The 27,756-nt window shown below is 41.1% G+C and overlaps 1 protein-coding gene across 1 annotated transcript; it reads right to left on the reverse strand.

Moving 5' to 3' along the window:
* Positions 1 to 484: 484 nt before the first annotated feature.
* Positions 485 to 21,698, reverse strand: LOC144824625 (gamma-crystallin 2-like). The gene is made up of 3 exons (XM_078683681.1): positions 21,670 to 21,698; positions 21,252 to 21,494; positions 485 to 830 (listed from the first exon to the last, which is right to left on the reverse strand). Exons 1-3 carry the CDS (start codon positions 21,676 to 21,678, stop codon positions 555 to 557), a joined length of 528 nt encoding a protein of 175 aa, XP_078539807.1. The 5' UTR covers positions 21,679 to 21,698; the 3' UTR covers positions 485 to 554.
* Between the last annotated feature and the right edge of the window lie 6,058 nt (positions 21,699 to 27,756).

The raw sequence follows: 27,756 nt of genomic DNA on the forward strand, positions 1-27,756 counted from the left end.
GTACCATATGCAACCAAAAGAGGTCCCCTTTTCGCCACATATGCTACTGCACCCTGCAACATGGCTGGGTAAAAAACATTGCCATTTATAATGCCAATAACTCCTTGTTCATTAGGGACCTCAGGGAGCAGGTTGCGGTACTGCACCTAGATATGCAGTGCTGATGCCTTGCTCACTAGGGACCTCTATCAGCAGCTTGCGGTACTGCACAGAGACATATAATGCTGATTCCTGGCTCACTACGCAAGCATTTGCAATGCACTAGGTCTCGCATTACTGACAGTATGAGCTATTGGCATTGCATTATTATTTGCAATGCCAATACCTCTAACGATCAGTAATGCGACACCTATTGCAGTGCAAATGCTTGTTTTTAATTTCTCTTACTTCCCCTCACCACTTGTGTTGCGTTTGGTATCTCCAAAATGTGTGGTATGAAAGTTAAACCAACAAATTACAAGAAAGAGAAAGCTAGGATACGCCATTTCATTTTTTCAGGATTTTATTTGTAGATAAACAGAGATTCAAGTTATGGCCTTAAGAAAGTCCCTCTCTTAGCAAAGGTCCATCAATCTCCGGAAGGAGCCAACCTTGGAGGTGAGGGCACCCCATTTGCTGAATCTGCGGTACTCCCCAGGCCTAAGGAAGTATTGCTTTCCCTTGTACTGAGGCTCCTCATAGAAGACCCAGTAGCCCTCCAAAACATTGCTAGAGTTAATGTCACTGAGGCTGAAGTTGTCATAAACACAGACACAATCTTCCTGGCACTCCTTCATCTGGCCACTGAAGTCTTCTCCCTCGTATATGCGTAGGCGGTAGCTCCCTTGGTGCTGAGAAGGTAAATAGGAAAACAACAAATTTACATGTAAGCGGATGGCACTGTAATATTATGCTAAAGCACCCCAACGCTCTTGAAAAAGGCTCTATAAAAAAACATTACTCAAACAACTAATATGGGTGGTTCTTTCTGTAAGTCACAAGTTCTCCCCCATTAGTTCGAAGTGGTGCAATCTCATCCTCGGTTTAAAACATTACTTTTTTATAGCTGAATATTAAATCTAGTGCACTGCAAAGTATTTATACACACATTCAGTCTGCAATAGCATTGTCTAGTTTTCCAAACTGTGAAAGAAGCTGTGTCAACTACAATAACAAACATCTGCATTGCAATAGTTCTTGCATTCACGCAATTTTGAGCTAATGGCATGGTAAATGACAATGCCTTTTTTATGGTTTTGGTTTTTAAAGCATAAATATAAGGCATTGCTTGAAGGCATCGCAGAGTTGCCCCCTTCTGTTTCCCATGGCCTCTGAAGAGCTCCTCGTTTGCCATGAGTTAAATAAACAAGCCAGTGGTCAAATCTGAGCACAAGAGACCCTCCTCCAGTAAGAGAAACTCATTAAAGAAAATAGTGTTTACAGACTAAAAAAGACGTACCGTGTAACAACCAAAGTAAAAGGGCTAGTCCTCATGGAAGGTTAAAAATTAAGGCAAGGCAGTACTAAGGAGGGACCAACAAGCCTAATAGCGAATCAGAAGCCGACATTTTCGATAAACAATGACACAAGCCAATGACAAATATGGGCGGGGAGTGGGCGGGGCTTCACGTACATACTCCACTACATCATGGCTCCCAGAGCAGTGCATGCGCTGCCCAGACTCGGCCTAAAAAGGAAGCCCAACTTTTTTATCATTCGGTTATGCTTTTGGACAGTTACCAGTAAAATGTAAAAATAGGGATCTATCTTATTTATTACTTCATGATCCCAGCAACAAGAGATAATATCCTCCCGTTACCTCTTCAAATATGTAGTTTTAAGATACATTATAGTTTGTAGAGATACTTCGCATTTGAAATGATGATTATTGCTGGTAAAGGATGCCAGTTCTATAACAGGGCAGGATAGTGTTGCTTAGATTTAAAAAATTATTTCCAAACAGTCCAATAAAAGAGATTATGCAGGAGGGAGAAAGACATTTTCTTGACCAATTCAATGGTCTACAAAGGGCTACTGGCATCTTTTCTAAAGGTTTGTGGCATCTGTCAAAACACAGCATCACCAATAAGTTCCCCATTTTTAATTCTAAAGCACTGGGCACATGCACATGTGCATTCTGGCCTGTGTAATAGTTACCGAGTTTTCTTTTCTGGACGGTCGTCTTTTATCTTTTAACTTTCTTTCAATACTGTTGCTTATTTAATTCAGCATTTTCCTAATTTTCAAAGGAAATATCCTGCCCAACTTTTATACCTACAGGGGTAACTTTAAAGAATAATTCTTCATCTTTGTACTAAACAAAATCAGCCAGCTTTTTACATGCACTTTGATCGTCTTACTATCACTGTGATTGGAGCCTACTCTTGTACATAAACAGTACACTCTTTGATTGACAAGAAATCTCCCTCGCTCTAATTTTGATCCCAAATCTCTCTGCAATGGATATGATCACACTGAATTTCAGAATAATAAATTACATTACAAGTGCCCCGGATCTTTTAGAAATGATTTAGACATACGTCACTCCTTTCTTAAATTGGAAACATCTTACAAATTATTAAACATGTGGAATACAATATGTTAATTCGGTCCTAAGCCCTTTCTATAATATTCTCACTCAATGTTTCTTTGAATATCAGGGAAATAACTGTATAAATCCGCCCTGCAGACCATACAACAACCGCACAAATAGCCAAAAAGCAGGTCCACAAACTTACCTTTCAGACCAGCCTGTTGGGAACTGCCTTAATGACTTATAGGCCAGTCCGACCTTGCATATGTTCAGTTAGGGCTTTAGGTATACTGAGCCTAACCTGGAATTGTGTGGGACTCCTTGGATTAAAAGAGTGTGTCCAGTACACTAGTACACAATTTGCAAATTTCTTGAAAATTCATAAATCTCAGGTGTGTGCTTTAGCAAGATTGACAGACTGGGCCCTTTTCACAAAATTATGGAAAGTACTGGCGGTGATCTACTCTTCCGCCTGAATGTGCTTTTCAGGGTTTTGCTATTCACCAACATTTCCAGGAGTACTCCTGGAAAGATGCATTAGACACAGGTTTCCAGGGAGCCTCCTGGCAAGGTCAGGTGACTTTTCAACAACTGGGATTTGTATGTGCAGGAATCTTCATGTACAGAAAGCTTCATACCAAAGGTAATTTGATCCCCTACGTGAATACAATTTATTTTCCTTTTTCTCCACATCAACTTACCTTGACAACTTACTTTGGGAGCTGCTCCCTGGGTCCCAAAGCAAAGTGTCTGTTACCTGCTTGTTGCACTTCTGGCAGGAAAACATACATTGTTCTGCTTTCAGAAAGTGAGAGCATATTAGCTTTTGCTTGCTGAAAACATAGCTGGTTTGTTATCCCCAAGCCATAGCAAACGGCAATGTCCCAGGGGTAGGCACCCCAGGACATTGCTGGAACCGGCTGAGGGGTGGCAGTCCCCAGTGTCATCTAGAGCGCCAAGGGGTGATCCGTGTGACTCCTCCAATATTAACTAAGCCCCGGGAAGCTGGTGGTTGCCTGGGCCGGGGGTCCGCAAAGTGGCCCCTTCATGTTTGAATTTGTGCCCTGGGGAAGTGGCGGACCCCGGGGCTGCATGGGAGGGAGTATCCCCCATGCATTAATATTTATGTTAGCCCCAGGGAGGTGACGGTCCCCAGGGCTGCTTGGGATTCCATAGAGCCTCCCCAACATTGCTTTAAAAAAAATGTATCATTGTATGTGTCCTGGGAGGTGGCAGTCCCTGGGGCAACAGAAGGCCCAGCGTGCCACCCTGAATTTCAATAAGACAGTACCCAGGGCTGCAGGGGCTCCGCAGCCCCCTGTATTATAATAGATATCTAGCCCCGGGGAAGTGGTGGTGCCCAAGGCTGCATTTCTAATCATTTTAGCTCTGAGGAGGTGGCCGTAGGGCCTCCCCCGCATTATGTTTACATTTCGTCCCTGCCCTGGGGAGGTGGCAGTCACCGGGGCTTTGAGCAGCCAGAGGAGGGGACCCTTTGTCCCCTCCTCCTATATTTTCAAATGCCCCAGGTACCTGGCCCACCCAGGGGCCAAATTGATCAAAGAAGTGGGCGCATCTTTTTTTTTTTGGCGGGAGTCATGGATCCATTGCGACTCCCCCAGAATTCTTTTTTTAATGCTTTTTTGGCCCTGTGGAGTCCCTGTGGGACCCCCGCCCTCCAAGAGGACTTGGGGATCAGGGTGTTTCTGCCCTGCCCTTTTCTTTTTTTAAATGTTTTTTCTTGTGACTTGGTTCAACTGAGTCACAAGATGGCTGCCAACACTTTCTGGTTTGAAGTGTTGGCAGCCAATCAGATCTCAGGCACGGGATCGGGAGGGTTTGCGGATCCTTTGCATCCCCAGATATACAACTGGGAATTTCTTTGAATTTCCCCATAACTACAGAAAGGATTTACACCATTTAACAAAAAGGTCGCTTTCTGGACCAAGAGCTACCTTTCTGCCAAATGTGGTGTAATTCTGTTCAGCAGTTCGGGCAGTAGGCGTGTCTAAAGCTTCCTATGGAAATTAACATGGGGAAATGGTGATGTGGGGCCACACTTTTTCTCATCCCCCTGCTTAACGAATCACCCTAAAATTCTCACAACAGCAGCTGAAGTGATTGGTTTATTAGTTTTGAAAATTTTGCAAGGTTTCATCAAACAACGCTAAAGTTATTGGCAATTGAAAAAACGCTCTTCCTATGGAAACTGGGTCCTAAGCATAGCTACCAAATGGAGACCGCCAGTAGGTAATATATATATATATATATATTACCTACTGGCGGTCGCCAGTAGGTATATATAGTTAGGATTTTTTCTCTATGGGTTTTTTGAAAATTCTATGTCTAATAACTTTGCCGTTTGTGGACGGAATTGGCTGAAATTTTCAGGAAAATGGCACATTTTGTTTCTGAGCAGCCTTTGAAAATTTGGGGGGGGTTCGTCAAGGGGGGGCCGAGAAAAAAGGGGGGTCCCAAAACGCGTTTTTCCCATGTTAATTTCCATAGGGCGGTTGGCCTCACTTTTAGCCCGAACGGCTGAATGGATTTGCACGAAACTTGGCAAAATTGTAGGGACTGGTAGCCCGATGTGCCTTTTGTAGGTCTCAATATATGTGCTCCAGTGGATTTTGAGAAATTAACGTTTAAAAAAAGATATATATCTGTAAGCGCGGACCAGGCAGCGGTCTGGTTCGCGGACTTTTCGCGCAACGGAGCTTTGTGAAGCGAAGCTGATTGGTTCTCCGGCGTCTGTCAACATTCCAAACAGTCCGTAGCGGCCGCCATCTTGTCTCTCGGTAGGATCGAGAGACAAGAGGAGGCGAAAGCGAAGGGGCAAATGACCATAAGGGGGAATAGTAGATCCTCGCTGACCCCCTAGGTTTGATGTGGAGGTTTTAAAAGGGCCCCGCGGGGCAAAAAAAAAAATAATAATAATAATCGAACGGCTGAATGGATTTGCACGAAACTTGGCAAAATTGTAGGGACTGGTAGCCCGATGTGCCTTTGCTAGGTCTCAATATATGTGCTCCAGTGGATTTTGAGAAATTAACGTTCAAAAAAAGATATATATCTGTAACAGCGCTCCGCTTCGCGTACTTTTCGCGTTACGGAGGTTTGCGAAGCTGATTGGTTTTTCGGCGTCTGTAAACATTCCAAACAGTCCGTAGCGGCCGCCATCTTGTCTCTCGGTAGGATCGAGAGACAAGAGGAGGCCAAAGCGAAGGGGCAAATGACCATAAGGGGGCATAGTAGATCGTCCCTGACCCCCTAGGTTTGATGTGGAGGCTTTGAAAGGTTCTCGCAGGGCAAAAAAATATATACCGTTTTTTTAGTTTTTTTGCGTGGAGTGCGCTCGGTTCGCGAACCGGGAAGCGTTCTGGGGAGCGTACTTTCTTGAAAATTAGTGAAAAAAGTTAGAGTACAATAATAATTGTGAGTGATCAGATGTAGGGTAGCTCTGAGAAGAGCTTTTGGGTTTATGGTACATTTAGGTACTTATAAGTAGGTACCAATGCACATTCTTAAATTCAGAGTGAAAACTCTGTTGCCCTCATCTGAGAAGTGAACTCCATCTCCTCTGTAGATATCTTGCATGTAGTAACGCAAGTTATTGTTGTACAGGGAGCCCATTCCATGGTCTCTCATGTAAGCTGAAACAGATTTGTTTACATGCTTCCTCGATTTCTCAATTTGTGGACAAAATTGGTTCGACCACCTCCATTTCTGTCTTTGGCATATATTTGAATATACCAAGGCAGTCTGAGGAAAAAGTGCCATCAATTGCTCAAAGGTGTCCTTTAAAAGCATTTCCAGACCTACCCCAGTCAAAGTGCCCAAATCATTACCTCCACAGTGCACAATTAACAGGTCAGGTTTTGGCAAATGCATAAAGGTTTTCACCAATGGTATCAATTGGTGACATTTTAATCCTCTGTGGCCAAACCACTTAATTTCCACATCTTGTAAATTGAGGTTAGGTAAATTCCTGTTTTCAGCGTACCTTTGAGCCCAATAGATGTAGCTATGTCCAACAATCCAGACAGAAAACATGGCGAGAGAAGGTTCTCCTGCAGTCAGATGAAGTGTGGCAATGAAATGGCAGTTGAAAAAATGAGAGTGTAAAATGAAAAAAACTGAGGAGTTTCTGTGTTAATGAAGCAGTAAGAGTGATTGGTGGATTTTGATTGCTGAAAACAGAAAGTTAGTGTGCATGGATGAGTTCGTTGAAAGATGTATTTTGAGTGGCGAAGAAAAAATCATTAAATGAAAGAATGCTTTGGATATGCAGGTGCACTGAGAGTTCAGAGTTCAATTGCAACATTGTTGTGTGAGAGGTCTTGCAAGAGGTGGTTGCTATGCAGAAAAAGCAGAGAGGGGGCAGAGGGGGGAAGGGTTTTGCTTTGAAAAAAAGTGAGGGAAGAGTTTTGATTGGGTGACATGAGAGATCTGTGTGAGGAATTACAGCATTTCTGTGCTTTTGATAGCTGCAGACTCTGGAGTGCATACCTTTTGCTCTGCTGAAGACAAATTGGTGTGTTTCTGAGACTGTTTTGAAACTCAAAGTACTTGCTAAGGTGAGAAAAAATTTCTTTAATTTAGATAGAAAATAGTGTGCTTTAAGGAGAAAATTATGAAGAAAGTTGTGTTTTTCAAATGTTGCTTTGTCTCAAGTGTTTCACAAATAGATTTTGTTTGTTTGAGAAATTGTAATTGGAGAAAATGTGAAGTATTAGTACTGACAGGGCTTTTATGTGCATAGGAGCTGTGGAGTGTTTTCAAATTATGACTTGTAAATCGTTTTTGAGAAAAAGCAATGGTTTTAATATTGATGAGAAGGACATAATGGTGTCTGCTTCTTTATAAGGTAATTGAGAGTCTTTCCCATTTCAATGTAAGAAGTTTGTCTGTGGAGCAAATTGCTTGTAAATATGCTCCCACCTGTGCATGGCAAAGTTAGATTTTGAATGTTTCCGTTACATAGGCATGTTAAAGGTGACTGAAACATGCTGCAAAGGCAATCAAAAAATGCTTTTATGTGTCTTAAGGACATTTTAAGTCATTTCCCCATGTGCAGTGTTTTCAAATTATGAGTTGAAAATCGTTTTTGAGGTAAAGGACTGTTTTCAAAATTTATGTGCGCCATATGACCCCAATTTTTTTTTTCAGGGGTGCAGCAGGGTGTTCTTGAGATACCCCTGCACCGTCGGAAAAATTCGTAATTTGCGATGAGGTAATTGCTAATCGCAAATTGCACCTTCATTCCTACGGGCCTCCTGCTGCATGGAAATGAATGGGTAATCTTGCTGAAATGCAAAGTCGAATCTGTATTTAAAAGGGTCTGCACCTCTGTACGGGTGTTCGCTATGTGAAGCACGAAAGTTTCACGGGCCGAACTCAAGGCCACCTCTCTCTGAGACAAAAGAGCTCTTATTCTTGCCATGCTGTTGAAATGTGCTCCCAAGGTTGGTATTTGTGGCCAGATTGAAAACTCCCTATGTTCATGTGTGGGAGGAAATAGAACATTTCTGCAGCAAATAACCCGTTCATTTACTGTTACGATAAAATGAATACTTTTAATTAACCCAGAACAATCTTCATTATTGAGCATCAAATAACTACCATTTTCCAAGAACTTGAACGTGGGGATGATAGCAGGAACTGGCGTGCCTTGCAACACGCAAGCCATATTTGGTCGGTGTTTGTTGCATGAACCGTGTAACTGTCTGTGCCTACACATTAGTGAATGATCTGGCGTCTCAGTGCATTCCTCTCCATTCAGATAAAGTTCTTGATCATCTTTGAAAATCTGTATGTGTATGGAAGCGACCAGACTTGATGAAGAAAACCACTACCTAAAGGTTAATAACGACCTATTGGTATATATTTCATACAATTTGAAAACTTATATAAAGCAAAAGGCAGCGTTATTAAACCGTGGATAAGGCACGTTGCCAAAGCAGTCAACCTTTTGGATTTATACTGGAAATGTTAAAGGAAGAATTACGGAGTAGGGCCTGTAAATCTTTAATAGACAACGAGTAAAATTACTCCAACCATCGTATTCCTCTAACTCCGGGATAGTAGGGGTGTTTAATTTTTTAGAAGTAGCCAATCCAAAGCATTTGGTCTGGGAAATTGTTTCATTCACAAACAACATATGTTTTGGGATGAGACATGCACGGTGGAAAGCCTCAGTGCCTTTACCTGCCAGGTTCGTGAACCCCAAACTGATGTAGATCCTGGATATTTTTACTCTGTATTACGTTAGCATGGTCTCATTACTGGTTTAAACGCCATTTTTCCTTTTTTGTAACTTCTGCACACGACACTTAGTTGTTGCTTTAGCTTTCAGCCTACCTGCGTCAAGATCTATGCCTGCTTCAAGCAGGCGCAGGGTTTTGATGTAGCTTTGTCCTATCTGATTGTAAATGCGGCACACCGTGGGTGGCAGAGCAGCGGTGCACGTTAACTGGTGCATCCCTGGGGATGTGCTAGTTAATATAAATCTGCCCCTTTACATTTAATTATGTGCAGGGGACACAGAGTAGGTGAGGTTTATCCAAGGTTAAGAAGAGATGAGTCCTGTTCAGTGAAAAATTGAAGATAGGCTTCAGTATATTATATACTTAAGTAGTGTGTTAAGTTTTTGATGACTGTTATTAATTTACTGTTGGGTAATAGTGGTTAATAACATTTTTTATTATATTTTACCACAGATTCAACTGCACATTATTTCAAGATTTTAGGATGCCTAGCAAAGAAAGAGTAAGAAAGGCTGGAAAACGTCAAAGACAGCAGGAGCATGGAATATTGCAGCAGTCCTCTAACAAAAAGATTTGTCAAGTCACCAAGAAAGCACCGGGTAAGAGTCGAAAAACAGTCATAAGAAATATGTGTAGTAAAAAAAATATTACTACAGAAAATGTTTCACTCCAGAAAAGGAGACCGAATTCAAATGGTAAGGAAAGGCCAATGAGAAATGTTACTGCTAGAGTAAGAGATAACTCTATGCATGAAAGTAGAAGGAAACAACAGTTTAGGGATATTCGTAAACGAATGTTCCGCAACAGGATAATTGGGAATTTGTTAAAAAATATTAAGAAAGGTCAGCAGAAAGTGGTTTTTTATAAGAGAAAAAAAATAGTTGAGAAAGTTATTGATCAGGCCTTTGAAATTAAACGTAAGTTATTTATTTTGACAATCAATAGAATTAGGAAGCTAAACAAGGTAATTTATGATTTCAAAAGAAATAGTAGATGGAAGAGAATAGTTAATCGTAGTAATTTTTGTGAAGTTTTTTCTGGAGAATGGATGCATAGTTCAAGCTCTGAGGCATTTTTTAATGAGGAGAGTTATTTCCAGGATAATGATTTGGTGCATGCAGTTGACACCAGTGGTCGAGCTTATGAAGTGAAAGATGGTTGTCCAGTTGAAAAAGAAAAACTTGTGAGAACAGAGATAGAAGAGGTGTTAGGTAATGAGGTTTTAGGGAGACGTCCTAAGGGTCCTGTGTACACCTGGAAGTGTAGTAGTATTTGCAGTGTACGACAGGATTCCATCAATTTGCTTTGTGATTTTATACGGTCATTTAGTAAGAAAAGTTTGAAGCAGAAAATGAAGTTGTTGCAAGAATTAGATCCTTGCAGAGTGAGAGAAGTGATAGGTTTGCATGGTCATTCACTGGCTTGTCTTTCCAGGAGAGTATGCCAGAGTGTTTTTCATCATTTCAGGATGCTAGCAGTGCATCATAATAAAGTGAGGAAATTAGTTAGAATGTTGTATTATGCTAAGAGTCCAGCAATTATGCTAAAACAATTATGCGCTGCTCTTTTGCATGGTTCTGAAATAGATGTGAAAAATATATGTGAAGAAATTGAGTTTTGTTACTTTGGAAGTAAAGAGGAGAATGTTGAAATTGACCAAGAAGAAGAGAGTAATGTGGAAGATAGTGTACAGGTTTCCAGTACAGATAATTTCCAGAGTGAAATTGCGACGTTTGAGGTGAAATCAAATGAGAGGCCAAATTTCACTTGTGTGTGTTGTCGACGCACTTATTATAAGAATCAGACTAAGTTAGTGGATTTATATGGAAAAAGTGAAAGGGAAAATAATAGTGAATGGAAGGATTTTACAACATACTTGATGGTAGAAAATTGTTTTGATTTGGGATTGGATCAACGTGTGTGTACTTATTGTTGTAACAAATTAAATCAAAACCAGATGCCTGCTAGAGCAGTTCATAATAATCTGGAATTGGTTGAAATTCCTTCTGAATTGAAGGATTTAAATACTTATGAATCTATTTTGATTCAAAGTATCCATCCCTTTCAGGCTATTGTAAGAATGGAGCCAAAGACAGGGAAATTGCCTCCATCAGATTTACAGAGAGGATTAAAGGGAAGAGTTGTTTATTTGCCTCTAGATTTGAAGAAAAACATTAACACAATTGGAGTAGAAAAAGTGGAAGAGGAACCTCTGGTTATCTTAGTTAATGGGGTTCCGACAAAGAATAAGAAAATATGGCAAGATTTAGTAGATGTTAGGAAAGTCAAAAGGGCAACATTGTATTTGAAAAAATATAATAAATACTATAAAAATGTATATGTTGCAGAAGAGGAAGTAAGTGAGGAAGAGGATAGCGATTTGTGTGCTGGTCAAATTGAGAAAGTAGAACCCTGTACTAGTGAAGAAATATATGAACATTATAGTGTTCATCCTTTGCATTCCAAGGAAGTCATGGGGAATGCTATTGAGTTGTTTCAAATGAAACAAGCGAAAGGGAGTCCCATTAGTGTTTGGGAGGAAAGTTTGGAAGCTCGGTGTTTCCCACAGCTTTTTCCAACAGGTCAGGGAGGAAGATATGATGAGCGACCTCATCAAATTCCTGCTTCTGAATACCGGACTTTGCGATTGTATGCAGGAGATCCTAGGTTTCGACAATGCATTCCTTATTTGTTTCATCTCCTGTTTGAAAGCGATCTGTCTGGACTGTCATATGCAGTGAACCACATCTTGAAAAGTGGTATACACATGCAAAACATCTCGGCAAGGGACTTTATGGATAAAGTCAATGTCCAAGACAGTATTTTGGATTCTCACCTGATTAATCTCATGGCGTGTCAGCGTGGTACTAATGAGTACTGGTACCGTCGTCATGGTGATTTAAAATGTATGCTGAGGAACTTAGGAACTCCCACATGGTTCCTCACTTTGAGCTGTGCTGAGTATGGCTGGGAAGACTTACTTGAATTTCTACGAGAGGCAAATGCTAACGTAGAAAACATCGAATTCAAGACACCCGGAGAACTGTGCTCTTTGGATCCAGTCAATGTATGTAGGTACTTCAATCATAGATTTGAAGGTATGATGTCTTTCATCATGAATAAGAAGAATCCACCTCTTGGAGAGGTGTTGGATTTCTTCTGGAGGAAGGAGTACCAAGCAAGAGGTGCTCCTCATATACATATGTTGCTGTGGATCAAGGATGCACCTAAATTTGGAACGGATGCAGACGACTCAGTGATGAGTTTCATAGAACAGTATTCTACGTGTGCTGTTCCAAACGCAAAGGAGAAAAAAAGCCTAAGAGAAAAAGTTCTACGTTTCCAAAGCCATCGATGTGGAAAGTACTGTCGTCGTAAATTCCGGAACAAAGACAAGTTCTACACCAAATGTCGTTTCGGCTTTCCACGATCGGTGATTTCTAAAGGAAGAGTGAACAGTTTGATGTCTTCGCTGCGACATAATGTGATGAAGAAATCACCTAAAAACACATACAATTTGAAGAGGAACGAAGAGTCTAAGTACATCAACGACTACAACCCGGTGATTTTGTCCATGTGGAATGCTAACATGGATATACAGTTTGTGGCTGATAACTGTATGGCTGTGGCTAGGTATGTGACATCTTACATCACCAAAAAAGAGAAGACAGAATTGAAGGATATGTGGGAGGACATTTCCCATGAAAAGAGCCTCAGCAAGAAGTTGTACAGTTTCAGTCTGAAGATGTTGTCGCATCGAGAAATCGGAGCTTACGAATGTTCTGACCGGTTGTCTTCAGCAAGTCTCTATGCCAAGTCCAGGAGTATCGTTTGGGCGAGTGTTGGTCTTGCTGCAACGCGTAATCGAGTTCTGAAACCTGTGCGGGAAATTGAGTATTTGGCGGAAAAGGAGCCAAACAGTACCGACATTTTGAAGAGCAACATGTTGGATACATATTATCCAAATCGAAGCAGTCACCTCGAGAATGTTTGTCTGTATGAGGTTCTGCAAAATTACATATTCAAGAGGAACATCAAAGAAGATACTGAGAAAGGAGTGTATGCTGTAATAGGAAGTGAGGGATGTCTGGTCAAGCAAAGAAAATGCCACTTGATAAACCATCGAAAATTGAGTGGCGAATCTCCTGAAAAAAAGGAGTTTTTCTATTTAGCACTTTTGCAACTTTTTAAGCCTTGGCGTGCAGAAGAGGAACTGCTTGGAGATTTCCTCTGTTACGAAGACTCTTTCAATGCTGCCAAGGAGACCATAGAATGTCCTGCTTTTCCCAAATATGTAGAAATGTTGAATGTGGAAATTGAGCAGGAAGCAACGATTGCAGCCGAGATTGCCAGAGACAGTTCTCAGGACAGTCAGAGTTCTGCTTCATTGAGTCAGGATCCACTAGGAGGACCTCTTATCGAAAATGAAGCTGCCACTGCTATGAATGAAGTGGAAAGAGCCATGGCACATGCTCAGGAGGATGCGGTTAACTTAGAAGAGTTGGAAAGACAACTCAACGTTGAGCAGAGGAAAATATATGACGAACTTACCATGCAAATTGATCATGGATTAAGTCATGATAAGAAAGAGTGCTCATGTACGTCGTTGAAGCCTGTCCGACTGTACGTGAGTGGAGAAGCGGGAACTGGAAAAAGTTTCCTTATTAAAGCAATTTCATGTTATTTGCAGGAAAGGACAGAGTCATCGCTGTCTTGTGTTGTCACCGCTCCAACTGGACTGGCAGCACATAACATTAAAGGGATTACTTTACATCGTTTACTGATGCTGCCAGTGGAGCATGACAACAAATTAGAATATCACAAGCTATCTGGAGATGCTTGTTTTGAAGTTTCAAGAGTCTTGAGGAAAATGAAACTTCTTATCATTGACGAAGTAAGCATGGTTTCCAATGTTATGCTTGCCTTTGTGCATTTGAGAATGCAAGAAGTTCTCAAAACAGAGTATGATGTGTTATTTGGTGGCAAACACATCATTGTTTTTGGAGATCTTCTGCAGCTGACACCAGTGAAAGGGCAACCTGTGTTCAAAATGCTCACGCATGAAGATACCAGGAAGTGCTTAGGGAGTATTGGCAACGTCAATATATGGTTAAACTTCAATTATGCTGAACTGCATGAAAATATGCGTCAGGCAAAGGATGAAGTTTACAAGACTATTCTACAAGATGTTAGAATTGGAAAAGTGACCGAGCATGGGAAAGAAGCTTTACATGCACGATTACTGACAAATTTATATCCAGACGAAGATGTTGTGCCTGAGAATATTTTTCAGAAAGTTACTGAGAAAAAATCTGGAATATGTTTGATGCCAACTCTTGCAGAATGTGCCAAATTCAACAACAAAATGTTGCATTTAGAAAAGCAAGAGATTGTGAAATTGGAAGCTATTGACAGAGTAGAGCATATGGGATCAACAATTATTTTGTCTGAGAATCTGAAAACAAAATTGGATTCATTAGAGAAGAGTATATCTAAAACTGCGGGTTTTGAAAAGACTCTGAATGTGTGCTTGAACTGCCGTATAATTTTAAGAAGGAATTTACATGTTGAAAGAGGTCTGGTAAATGGATCAATGGGTAATGTTGTTGATTTTGTGAAATACAGAAATAGAGATGGAATTGAATTTTTAAAAATTAAATTTTATGGCATTGAGGAAGTACAGCTAATTGCTCGTTGTTCTGCTAGATTTTTGCTTGTAAAAGACTTATATGTTCGTCGTAAGCAGTTTCCTGTTTGCTTGGCATATGCGGTGACAATCCATAAATCGCAAGGTTTAAGTGTAGACTGTGCATTGGTGAATATTGGCAGTTCTGTGTTCAAGGAGGGTATGGCATATGTGGCATTGTCACGAGTTAGGACTTTATCGGGATTGTACTTGATTGAGTGTGATGTCACAAACATTTGTGCGGATCTAGATTGTGTTAAGGAATACAATAGGTTGAGAAGAGAGTATGCGCCACATTTGCCTCAGTATCCTTTGTTTGAGAAACGTGTGGTAGGCCGGAAACGAAGAAATGTGACCAATACTGGGGAGGTTGTAGCAAAAAGACGAAAAGTTGATGAACCTGAAATTATAAGCAGAAACAAAAAGGATTCTGTTGAAGATGTTGTTGGTTTTCAATTTGAAAACAGTTCTGGTGTCAACTGCTATGCTAATGTAGTGGTTAATGTTGTCTTTTCTCTAGAAACTTTAAAAGAACAGATTGTGGTCAATTCGGATCAAAGATTTTGCAGTTTGTTAAATTCTGTGTTAGAGAAATGTAGCACTGATAGAACAAACATAGAAAGTGTGTCTGAAATTCGAAATCTGTTAGACAGATGTTCAGGCCAAACACAATTCTCTCAAAATAGTCAGCAAGATTGTCAGGAGTTTTTAATGTATATGCTTGATGTATTGCATGATGAAGGTGTAGATGTAGATCACCTGTTTGGGCTTTCTTATCAATGGCAGCATGACTGCGAGAACTGTAGGGTATCAGCTACTACTAGTGTAGACTCAGAAAGATTTATATATTTAACTTTGCCAGACAGTAAATCAGTCTCTTTTAATAAGCTAGTAAAAGCAGCTGATCACAACATGGAGTGTAGCCAATGTAAATCTGAAATGATGTCCACTTTATTTATACGAACATATGGCCAGTATGTCATTTTAATGTTCCAACGATGTAGGCCTGATGGAACAAAATTGACAACTTTAATTAAAAATTTTGTGGCTTCACAGTTGTCAATATCAGGAAGGACTTTTGTAACTGTAGCAATTATATATCATGATGGTCCTTCAATAACATCAGGACATTATACAGCTTATTTAAAGTGTAGAAATGGCTGGTCATTCTGCAATGATTCTGTTTTAATTTTCAAAAAAAATTGCCATATGACCTTAAAAACTCTTACCTGGTGTTTTTAAAACCAAAATTTTAGGGAAAGAATCTCGGGATGTGCTCTGAGGAATTTCAAGAAGTTCTTATGGCTCCTACACTATTTGGCCTTGAGGATAAGTGTAGTACAGAGACATAACTTTTTACCATAACACTGGACGTTATTGAGAAATACGTGCACTTTGAATGAGTTCAGAAAAACTATTTCTTTTTATAAGCTAATTGAAGCAGCGAATCAAAACATGGAGTAGAGGGAATGTAAGTCTGCAATGCTGTCTACTGTTTTACATTGCTTTGTGATTAAAAGTGATGTAGAGAATTAAATAATTGTACTAGTCATAAAGGTAGTGTAAGTCTGCTTCATAGTAAGCAGTATCAGTGTGATAGGAAATGTAGAACATGATTGAGCAAGAAGGGGAAGATATTACTAGTCCAGGATTGTGTAAATGATCTTCAACATTTTAATTCTGAAAGTTGCGGAAATGCGAAAAGACGGGATTGGCTTACAAGAAATCCAAGAGTTATACATGGCTCTGACACGATTTGGCCTTGTGGAATCGTGTGGTAGAGAGCGAGAAGTCATTTATTGTATGTAACATGTTTTTGAAAACGATGGAGGTTTTCTTTCAGAAAGTGGCGGGTTGAAAGTAATAACAGCACAACAGAGTGTAAGCTGTTCATAGGACATCCTTGGCCGTCATGGAAAGTAAGTTAACTTTAAGGAGTTCTGAATTCTGATTTGTAATGTATGGGTTTTTTAAACACAATCATTTTGATTGTGTTTTTTTTTCCCCGCTGTTATATGATGAATACCTTCAAGTCACTGTTTTAGTGAAATTTGATACATTCTGAGAACAGCAAAAATAAACCATTTAACATGTATAATTAATTCTGTTCTGTTTGCATTTATGATGTACATGTAGAACTGTGTAGGAGGCATGGAGAAGGTGAGGCTTCTGTCAGTGTCAAAGTTGTTGCATACAGTGCTCATATTCTACGTAGTCTTTTATATTTCATTACTTTCACTGTTTCTGACAGATCTAAAAAAAATTTTTTTAAAAGAACAGTAAGTATAAGGGAAGGAAACAGACAGTTATGTTAAAAGAAACACAGCTATAGGGAATAAACTAGGGATACTGTTACCCGCAATCCTCTGCTGATGATGTCACTGAGCATGTCATGAATGATGTAATATGTGACATCATCAGCAGTGGATTACGGGTAATAGTATCTCTAGTTTACTCCCCTATAGCTGTCTTTCTTTTAACATAACTGTCTGTTTCCTTCCCTTATACTTACTGTTCTTTTTTATAAAAAAAATTTTTGGGTTCGCTTCCGGTTCGCGTACCGGGGAGCGAACTGGGAAGCGAACTAAGAGAAATAGAGGTTGGCACAGTTGCAAATATTGTACCAATTTTTTTATAACGGGGAGGTAGTTCTGAAAAGAACTTTTTTTTAAATTGTTTTTGTTGTTTTATATTTTTTTTATTATTTTTCTGAACATTTTTTTTACTTTTTTTGAATTTTTCTGAACAGTTTTATATTTTTTTTGTTTTTTTTTCGGAGGGGGCAACGAAAACGATTCATTGTAAAGGGCTCAACAGGAGGAAGAAAACAAAAAAAAGAATTTATTGTTTGGGGAGTTTCGGACAAACATGAGCATGATTGTTAATAGCTCTGTTGATCAGAGTGATGCTACTTTCTGCGTAGCAAATGATTCCACTGCAATGTACGCAGACTTGTTTTACTTCACGAAATCTCGTTTGTATATTTGGCACCATCTCCCTGCCCTCTGGTCCCGTTACTTCCGGTACAACAGATCTTCTGGCCATAATAGGGAGATTATCTAGGTCGTCCTGTTCCTCTTCTTCCTCTTCTTGCTGAATTATAACTTTAGCAGGTGGTCCACTCTTCCTTGGATGTGGTGGAGGTGGTGGGGAAGCACCAGCTGAAGCTAGTAAAGAAGCCATTGCTCACTGGTAACAAAGGGTCTTTCTCTCACAATGATGAAAGTCAGAGTGAGGAAAGAAGGAGGGATTTTCACCATTTGGGAAAAAAAATAGTTCTCAACCAATGAAAAGTGTTCATTTTAGATCATATGACCTAGTCTTACATCATTAGGAAACCGAAAGTGAAATGAACCAATGAAAAGTGTTATTACCAAGTCACATGACCTGCTGTGTTTACGTTACGCGCTTTGCAGGGCCTCCCGGTTTGCTTCCAGAAACCTGTGCTTTGCGACTCGGTAAGCGTACGAGTTTGCTAACGTAGCACGTCATATGACGTATCACGCGACAACGCGAAACGTCATGCGGACGGGAGGCGTCACGATGTTGTTTTCTAACGCGGCAGTTGCGGTAAAGAAACGTTTACCGGCTCGCGGTCTATTTCGCGGCATCAAGGTCAGCTAACGGGAAGCTTCCCGATTCGCGAAGCGGGAACGAAGAAAAAAAAATATTTAAAAAAAAAAATTATTCATAAACATATAAAATATATTTTTGGATTTAAAGAAGAATACATTTTACAGCTACAGATATTAGCTGTTAAAAAACCAATGAAATTCACAGAAAAAACCATAGGTTATAGACCATATATAGTTAGGAATTAGCATTTACAAAACCTTGAAAATTCACTGAAAAAACCATAGGTTATAGACCATATATAGTTAGGAATTAGCATTTAAAAAACCTTATTTTACTCACACAAAACCATTGAAATTCCATATATAGTTAGTTGCACTAACTATATATCGCGCACCCGTAATCCACTGCTGATGATGTCACATATTACATCATTCATGACATGGTCAGTGACATCACTGATGACATCACTGATGACATCTCAAATGACATCACTGATGATATCTCATTTGACATCAATGGTCACATCAATGATGATATCATTAATGTGACAATACAATGCATCTCCTCACACTTTAATATAACCTCTGTTACACCCAGTGTTAAATACAGAGTATAATTTTTGAAACCATTGACACACCAATACTAGTTACTACATACCCACTCACTGATTCCTACGTCTACACACACATTCACTCATTCACCCATACAATCATTCATACATACAATCACTCATCTTTACAACACTATCATATGCACTCATACACCTATACAGACACTCACACTCTGCCACTCATCCATGGAGTTACTCACACACCTAGTCAGTCCTGTAAAGAATCAATCACAGTTCCATTTTCTAATCTACACAGTTAAACATAGAGTACCTTACATTTTAAAACATATACTAACACATACTTACTCTCTTATAGAATCACTGATACAAGTACACATTGATCTGCACAGAGTCACACACCTCCCAGCCAGTCATACACACACTCAGTCTCCCATACAAATACTTGTGCAACCAATCAATAACCCATATAGCTACTTATATAGCTACTGATCAACACATGCAGCAGCTTGCACAACAACAGACATGCTGATGCACACTTTCAGACAGTTTAGTCACTAACCCGTGCATTTAGTAAGACGCATTTAATCACTCACTCATACAGTCAATCACGCACCTACTAAAACCTTCATTGAGACACTTATACATCCACTCATTCTTCAATATGTAAAACATATTTAAACTTTACAGAAACACATAATCACTGGATGTTGTCATCAGTGATGTCATTTGAGATGTCATCAGTGATGTCATCAGTGATGTCACTGACCATGTCATGAATGATGTAATATGTGACATCATCAGCAGTGGATTACGGGTGCGCGATATATAGTTAGTGCAACTAACTATATATGGAATTTCAATGGTTTTGTGTGAGTAAAATAAGGTTTTTTAAATGCTAATTCCTAACTATATATGGTCTATAACCTATGGTTTTTTCAGTGAATTTTCAAGGTTTTGTAAATGCTAATTCCTAACTATATATGGTCTATAACCTATGGTTTTTTCTGTGAATATATATATATATATATATATATATATATATATATATATACACACACACACACACAGATACATATACATGTTCTATATATATAAATGTATATACACACACACACGCACACACATACATATACATGTTCTATGTCATCAATAATAGCATCACTGCAAAATTTGTAATGACATCATTGATTGCTGACAAAACTTTATTTTCAGTGCAGCGAGCTTGGAGCCAGGGCAGGGGTGTCAGGAAATTCCAGGAACTTCAAATAACTCTTCCAGAAGTGTCTTCCTCGTTCCAGGAGGGTTCTTAGACCCACCCTTCAGGTCAATACTGGACCTGTGGAAGGACTCTCAGAGGAATTCCTGCTGCTGTCAGAAAAATCCCTGCTGGTCTGACCTGCTGTGCAATCTGCCAGACTGCTGCTGTACCTGGAAGGACTGCTTTGCTCCCTGGAGCCTGCTTTGAACCCTGGGAGGCCAGCCCTGCTGTTGAGCCCTGCATTTTCACCTGCACCCAGGATTTTCAAAAGTGACTCCAAGGGCTAGTTTGCTGGCCTCCTGTTTAGAGTCATAAGAGACATAACATGCTCCCACCATATTGAGCCCACATCATGGACCCAGCTTGAGTGAGTCCTGACCCCCAAGAGGTCTCCATCCACTCCTGGACCCTTAGTTGTGGTGCTAAATGTGCCCGAATGTCCCTTTTCCAAAAGTGAGGATTCAAACAAATGTGATCAAAACATTTTCTGAGAACCAAGAGGAGGCCTGCTCGTCTTTCTGCTTTTCTGCTCAAGGTGCTTCACCCGCCGGATTGACTTTGTGGCTTCTCCCACTATGTTCTTCTCTGCAGCAGCAAATCCATTTCAGCGGTCCTTAACCAAAGGGGTATCCGACCTTACGGAACTTTTTTGGACAACAGCCTCCTGGCTCGTCCCACTAGAGATTTTCGACTTCCATCTCGAGGGCTAAGTCCGAAGGTAAAAATATTCTCCAATGCTTCACTCCACGACTATCTGATGAAGACGCTCCCTCCTGGGATTCTGCATCCTAGCCCGGATGACCTTCAGCCTTCTCATACACTTTTTCTTCAAAAATGTTCTAATTCCGAAGGTAAGCTCTGACTAGGCACAATTCACTTCTTGTGTCCGACCTGCTCTCCATCGTGGTCGGCATTACCTTTTGACTTTGACCTGGTCCCAGATGTCGGTGATTGGCGCTTTTATCTTTTAGAAGCTTTTTTACAGTTTAGTATTTAAAAAAGCATAGCTCCTGTTCTACTGATTGGCTTTTTGTCGTTTTGGTGTCAAATAATTTATTAAAATGCACTCTACTTTTATAAATGTGTTTGCGATTTTATCCTGTGTTGTGTTTTCACTGTTTGTGTGCTGCTTAAATACTTTACACATTGTCTCTGAGTTAAGCCTGACTCCTTTTTGTGCCATGCTACCCAAGGTTAAGCACAGTCTAATTTGGTGACTTTCTGTGAGTGGAACACCCAGCAAGGGATTGAGGCTGTAGCTTGGACAGGGCTAGCACCACAGTCAACCAACACCCCAATTTCTAACAATACCACTCAGACTATAAGCAATGCAATGTAGTAACATCAGGAAATCATGGTGTTAGCTAGCATGCTAAACCTACCTGTGGTATGGAGTGACAAGACCTTATAGAGTCATTAATACCCTTCCAGTTGTGGTAATCAGGATAATCACCCTTCTTCAGGATGTACTGGTGTCCCATGTAGTTGGGACGCTCATAGATCACCCAGCAGCCACTCTCAACGCGGATGGAGGTGCAACGACTCAGAAAACTATGAAGATCAGCAATGTCCCCACAGCACTCATGGCACCGCCCCTCGAAGTTCCTTTCTTCGCAGAAGATGATCTGCAGAGAATGGATAGAGAGAATAAAAGTATGAGAGTCACATCTACAAAAGGGAATCATTCAGACAAAAAAGCAAATGGGAGATGATATATCTGCATTTTAGGTATTTGCTAAGTTACAAGCGTCCCGGCCAGTAAACACATTACAATGCTACAAATTAACATAATGTTCTCACCTTCCCCATGGTGCCTGATTTGTAGCTGTTTCACTTCAGGGACAATTGGCAGGGATGTGGGAGCTTTTAAATAGACAGCCGCTAAAAGGGTCTATACAGGATGCAGGGAACACTTCATTATCTGATGACAAACACAATGCTGTCATTTGTGGTGCACAGGGGCTGATGGTTGCTCCTTCTTTGTACTAGTATTATCTATTGTTGTTCTTGGCTTTCTAATGTTGATATCGATGAAAGGTCAGTAGAAGTCAATTAATCAGCAGGGCCTTTCTCATGGTAAATACATTGAATTGCATTGACAGATAGAAGTATCTGGCAGGCTGGCAGAAACCGGTGTGCTAAGGTAATTCCATATGCTATGAACATTTCTCCTTTTATTGCACACGCTACATGAAATAGTCAATGTATTCCTCTCCCTAGCTGGCACAAAACTTATATAGGACGAACGAGTCCCCAGCTCAAAGGCGCAGCTATTAATCGTGCAGCCAGTGCAGAGGCACCTGGGTCTAGATTGGTTGGAGGCCCCAGTCTGCTCTCCACCAGCTGCAGTCCACATAAAAGGTCACTCTTCTGATGATTTTTTTAAAGTGCCTGCCTGAGGCCTTGCTTTTAGTGTGTTCTGTGGGGGAAGGAAGGGGAAACAGGAGGGTACCCAGTAACCATAATAACGAACGAGAAATGGGGAGATGCAAGGAAGAAACAAAGGCAGAGGAGTGAGTAAAGAGGTAATTAGGAAAATGAAGAGCTAAAGGTGACGTGGATAGGTAATGAAGGGGGTAGAAAGATGTAAGAGACAAGGAAACGAGGAGGGGTGAAATATCCCATTAACGTTACATTTAATATGCTATTTTAATACTGTTGACTCCCTTTTTTTACGGCCCTCCACCTGATTTCCCAATTTCCTTTTTTTCTCGGTCCCATCGTGCTCCTTCAAGTTGTTTTGTCTCTGTGTCGCACTTTTATGCCTGACCAAGGGCCATATGTATGAAGCAAATTCGCATTCGCAAAGGCCGAAATTCGCAGAATTTCGGACTTTGCGAATGCGAATTAGCAAAATGATATGTATGAAGTAAAATCTGGTGCAAAATAAGGAATCGCAAAAATTGCGATTCCTTATTTTGCAATTGCATTAAAGGAATCGCACATTTTGGGAGTCCTTAAATGCAATGTATGAAGCCAAAAAAAAATGCAAAATGCCCTTAAGGAATCGCAAATTACCACCAACTTTTAGTTGGTGGTAAGTTGCGATTTCCTTGAAAAATGCACATTTCAGCATTTTTCAAAGTGCCATGTGATGCACATACATGCCCTTAGGGCATGTATGTGTGCCACATGTGCACCCATGCATATTTCAAGGGTGCAACAGGGTGTCCTTTGGACACCCCTGCACCCTTGAAATTACTCTCAATTTGCGATTTTCAAATTGCGAATCGCAAAATTGAGAATACCTTCCCATTCATTCCTATGGGCCTCCCGGCCCATAGAAATGAATGGGAAAGTATTCCTTAATTGCGATTCGCAATTTGCGAATCGCAATTAAGGAATACTAAGAATTCGCTAAAAAAAAGCGAATTTGTACATACATACCAATTTGCGATTCTGAAATAGCGATTTTTTAAAACTCGCTATTTCAGAATCGCAAATCGGTACCTTCATACATATGGCCCCAAGTGACAAGGTGCTATGTTAAAACTTTGAATATATAAATAAAAATGTAAAATACAAGAGAGGGCAGAGGTTTACTGCGGTGAATAAAGATGCAGGGTTCAATATAGAAATTCCGAGGGAGAATGAAGAGGTAGAATAGAGAGTTGAGAGAGACTGAAAGAGGACGGAGAGATACAAGGAGCTATGGAGAGATCAAAAAGAGAATAAAGAGACTGGTGAGAATGTAGACAGGTGCAGAGGAGAGTGAGCTTATGTTGGAAAGGTACATCAACATACACTGAAAAATATGTTAAATGTGATTTGGAGGATGCGGTGAGGGAGTTACAGGAGCACTGCAGTTTATTAGAAGTTGCCTTATTCTCAAAGTACCTGCAAAAACTGCACCCAATGCCCCATCTCTCCACAGACTGGAATAAATCTATCTTTGTGTTTAGGTGTTGTCAGCTAAATGAGTAAGCATTGGCAAGGTCAATAGGTCTCACCTATGTGTGAACTATTGACTATGGTGGAGTAGAGTGGAGTGACTGTGTGGAATGGAGTGCATTGAGTGGAGAAGAGGGGATTTGTGTGGTAATGTGTGGAATTGTGTGTAGTGGAATTATGTGGCATTGTGTGGAGTGGAGAGGAATTGTGTGGCGTGTAGTGGAGTGTAACTGTGTGGCATTTTGTAGACTGGACTGGAGTTCTGCAGCATCATGGAGTGTAATTATATGGCACTGTGCAGAGTGGAGTGTACTTGCAAGACATTTTGTGGAGACACATGGAATTGTGTGAAGTGGAGTGGAATTGTATGGATTAGAGTGGAATTGTGTGCCATTTAGTGGTGTGGAATGGAGTGGAATTGTGTGGAGTGGAATGGAGTGGAATTGTGTGGAGTGGAATGGAATTTGTGGCATGGAATGGAGTTGAATTGTGTGGTGTGGAGTGGAATTGCGTGGCATTGTGTGGAGTGGCATGGATTGGAGTTGTGTGGCATGGAGTGGAATTGTGTGTCATTGTGTGGCATGGAATGGTATTGTGTGCCAGGTACCATTGTGTGGAGTGGAATTGGAGTGGAATAGTATGGAGTGAATTGGAATTGTGTGGCTTTGCGTGAAAGAAGCCCTTAAGGGATTTAGACCCTTAGCATTGGTCCTGGAGGGGATATGGAAATGCCTTGAGCCTCCTGGTCAATAAAGGCAAAGGATTTCTTTTTCCTCTATGTCGAGATACTCCCCACTACCTTCCACCAAAGGTGGTGAGCCACTAAGAGGGGAAGGTAGTACAATCAGATACCTGAGCACTAACATCTTTCACATGAGTGAGAATCTCCACGATGGTATTCTGATGAAAACCATTGTCGACCATATGATGCAATGCCATTTAAAAAATGGTAATGTTGCCTAAGCTCCTGTACTATTTTGCCAGTTTCCACCTTTTTCTTACTTAGCATTTTTCCTGCGATCTGAATGCCTTGTTGGGAGATCTGTTATGGTCAAACAGGTGCCGTTGGATGGCCCTGCCCATGTTGAGACATACAGTTTACCAGGGAGTCTTAAGAGCACCACATTTTGAGAACTATTACCTGGTGGCTCAACTTCAGTGGCTGTCCAGTGATTAGCCAGATCCGCACTCGAGGATATATACATATATATATATATATATATATATATATATCAGAAAAGCATCTCCATTTTACCGTGGCCCCCGGACCTGCAGGGCGAGCTCTCAAAGCCAGGAATGGAGATCCTGGCACACAAACTTTCATTCCGCCAAAAACAGAGCCCAACACCGACTGATAGACAGGCTTGACTTTTATTTCGTCATGGCAAGCGGAGAGAAAACACCCATTCCTTACGCGTTTCAGCCGTGAGGCCTTGGTCACAGGTGAGTGTAATGTTAATCAAACAAACAAAGTCCCACTCTTGCTCTCAGAGGAAAGCCAAACGCAGTAGTCACAGGAAAGTTCAAGCAAATTGGGGGTTTATTTGATTCATAAACCCGCCTTGACGCGTTTCGCCACCTGAGTGGCTTGTTCACATAGCGTTAGTGTACTCCGCAAACCATTTACATACAATAAGACATTGACATAATAGACGAATGCCATGTCAATACTCTGCCCGGATAGTGGGCGCCATCTTATAGTGTCTTAAAGTTCAAATTGAACAAAAATACATGCGATAGTCCTCCAGCCGTGCCACGGAGGACTATCGCATAGGTTGCCAGTGGAGCATTCTACATTTACAAATAATGACTGGAGTGACTCCCCCCCTGTGCCCAGATTCTCTGGACCTTCCCAAGTAGCGATGATTTTTTCGCTTGCTTGAAGGTGCCTGCAAACTCACAGGCGTGCCTTCCACCACTTTTTTCCACACACCTTAGCGCGTGTGTAGGACCTAAACACGTGGCCTTTCCTTTTGCCACTCACTCACCCTGATCCTGAAGAAAGTCCCGCCTAGACCCTATAGGGACTGAAACATGTAGACCGTTATTAAGTCAACTTAGTAATCATAATTTTTTTACTACTAGTTGCAACACATAGTTTTTATTATCTTTACACCCTGGGCCGCCATGAATAAATTACTAGGCAAGGATTCCCAGAGGTGCATTTTAACATTCACCTTCATCCACCTCACACTATCGCACGACACCCGCTCCGCTGTAGTCAGGCGTTGAAGCACAACCAGGCGGGACTCGGCTGCCTGGTTGGACCCCAATGATGAAGCATGACACCAACCAGGTTGGTGTGTGAGGGGTTTTAAAACAAAGACTGCTTGTGCCCAGCTGACACAGCAACGTTTACAGGTGACATGGAACACTAACCAGATTCCATCACTCCAACACAGTGGGCCAGTCCTCGTTGTTTATCTGGTTTCAATTTATGCCATTTTCTAAGTTTTAGCTTTCTACAAAATTTAAACACATCAATTTTGCTGTTCACATAGTTCATGACTACTGAGGGGCAAAAAGACAGTCCTAAGCACAGAGTTCTTTTATCTTTGTTGCTTATTGTATTAGTAGTCAAGTTTACAAGGGTTTGATTTACCATCTCATCATCCATTATAGATACTTCTTGGAGCGTGTTTGACGGAAGGCATGGCTTGGCAGTTCGGGCTGGACTGTTTCCAGGAGGCACAGGGTCAGACTGATTTGCATATGGCCATGTCTGAACTGGGGTGGCAGAGTGGGCTAAAGAACGGCGATGGAATAAACCAAGATCTGTTGACTGGGTGTGAGTGTTTGATTGGTTCATATGCTCCGTTCATCACCACCCCCTTTTGTACCGCTTTGTTCGCCATAAGTTGGCAGGGTATGCTCAGACGTGAGTCCCTTTCTCACTTTGCCACTGGATTCAAGCAAGGCTGGCTGAAGACCGCTGTTATGCCAGAAACCGGTCCTAGGAAGCTTGTTTCCGGTCCAGGGAAGGCATGGCTTGGCAGTTCGGGTTGGAGTGTTACCATGAGGCACAGGGTCAGACTGATTTGCATATGGCCATGTCTGAACTGGGGTGGCAGAGTGGGTTAAAGAACGGCGATGGATTAAACCCAGATCTGTTGACTTGGTGTGAGTGTTTGATTGGTTCAGATGCTCCGTCCATCACCACCCCCTTTTGTACCGCTTTGTTCGCCATAAGTTGGCAGGGTATGCTCAGACGTGAGTCTCTTGCTCACTTTGCCACTGAATTCAAGCAAGCCTGGCTGAAGACGGCTGCAATGCCAGAAAACGGTCCTAGGAAGCTTGTTTCCGGTCCAGGGAAGGCAGGGCTTGGCAGTTTGAGCTGGACTGTTCCCATGAGGCACAGGGTCAGACTGATTTGCATATGGCCATGTCTGAACTGGGGTGGAAGAGTGGGTTAAAGAACAGCGATGGATTAAATCCAGATCTGTTGACTGGGTGTGAGTGTTTGATTGGTTCAGATGCTCCGTCCATCACCACCTCCTTTTGTACCGCTGGTGTGTGTGTGGCAAGTCCTAATAGTGAATTACAGCCATTTTCGTTTTTCACTATTGCAAGGCTACCTATCCTCCATAGGCCAGAATGGGCAGTTAGCTTATTACTAATATAATCCCAACTGACTAAGGGAACATGGTAGAAATTCGAGTTTAGTATGCCTGAACTCAGAATGATAAAATACATCTTTTAGTGAAGTTGATTTTAACATTTTGTGTTTGAAAATACCATTTTTAGAAAGTAGGTGTTTTCTTGTCTAACTATCCAAGCCTGCCTCTGCTAGGTTGTGTATTCCTTTTCTGGAGTTTAGGTAAAAGGGGATGGGGGATTCCAGGAGACAGGTTGAGTCAGCCCAGTGGTGAATAGAGAGATCCCTCCACAATGCTGGCTCTACCTCCTGTGGTGCGTCTGATGTCTCTGCACTGTACTGTGAAAGGAGAAAATGATTCATGTCAAGAGAGTGCTCCAGGGCTGTGCCTTCCCTCTACA

Source organism: Lissotriton helveticus, chromosome 3_1, assembly GCF_964261635.1.
Source record: "Lissotriton helveticus chromosome 3_1, aLisHel1.1, whole genome shotgun sequence".
Taxonomy (NCBI): Eukaryota; Metazoa; Chordata; class Amphibia; order Caudata; family Salamandridae; genus Lissotriton; species Lissotriton helveticus.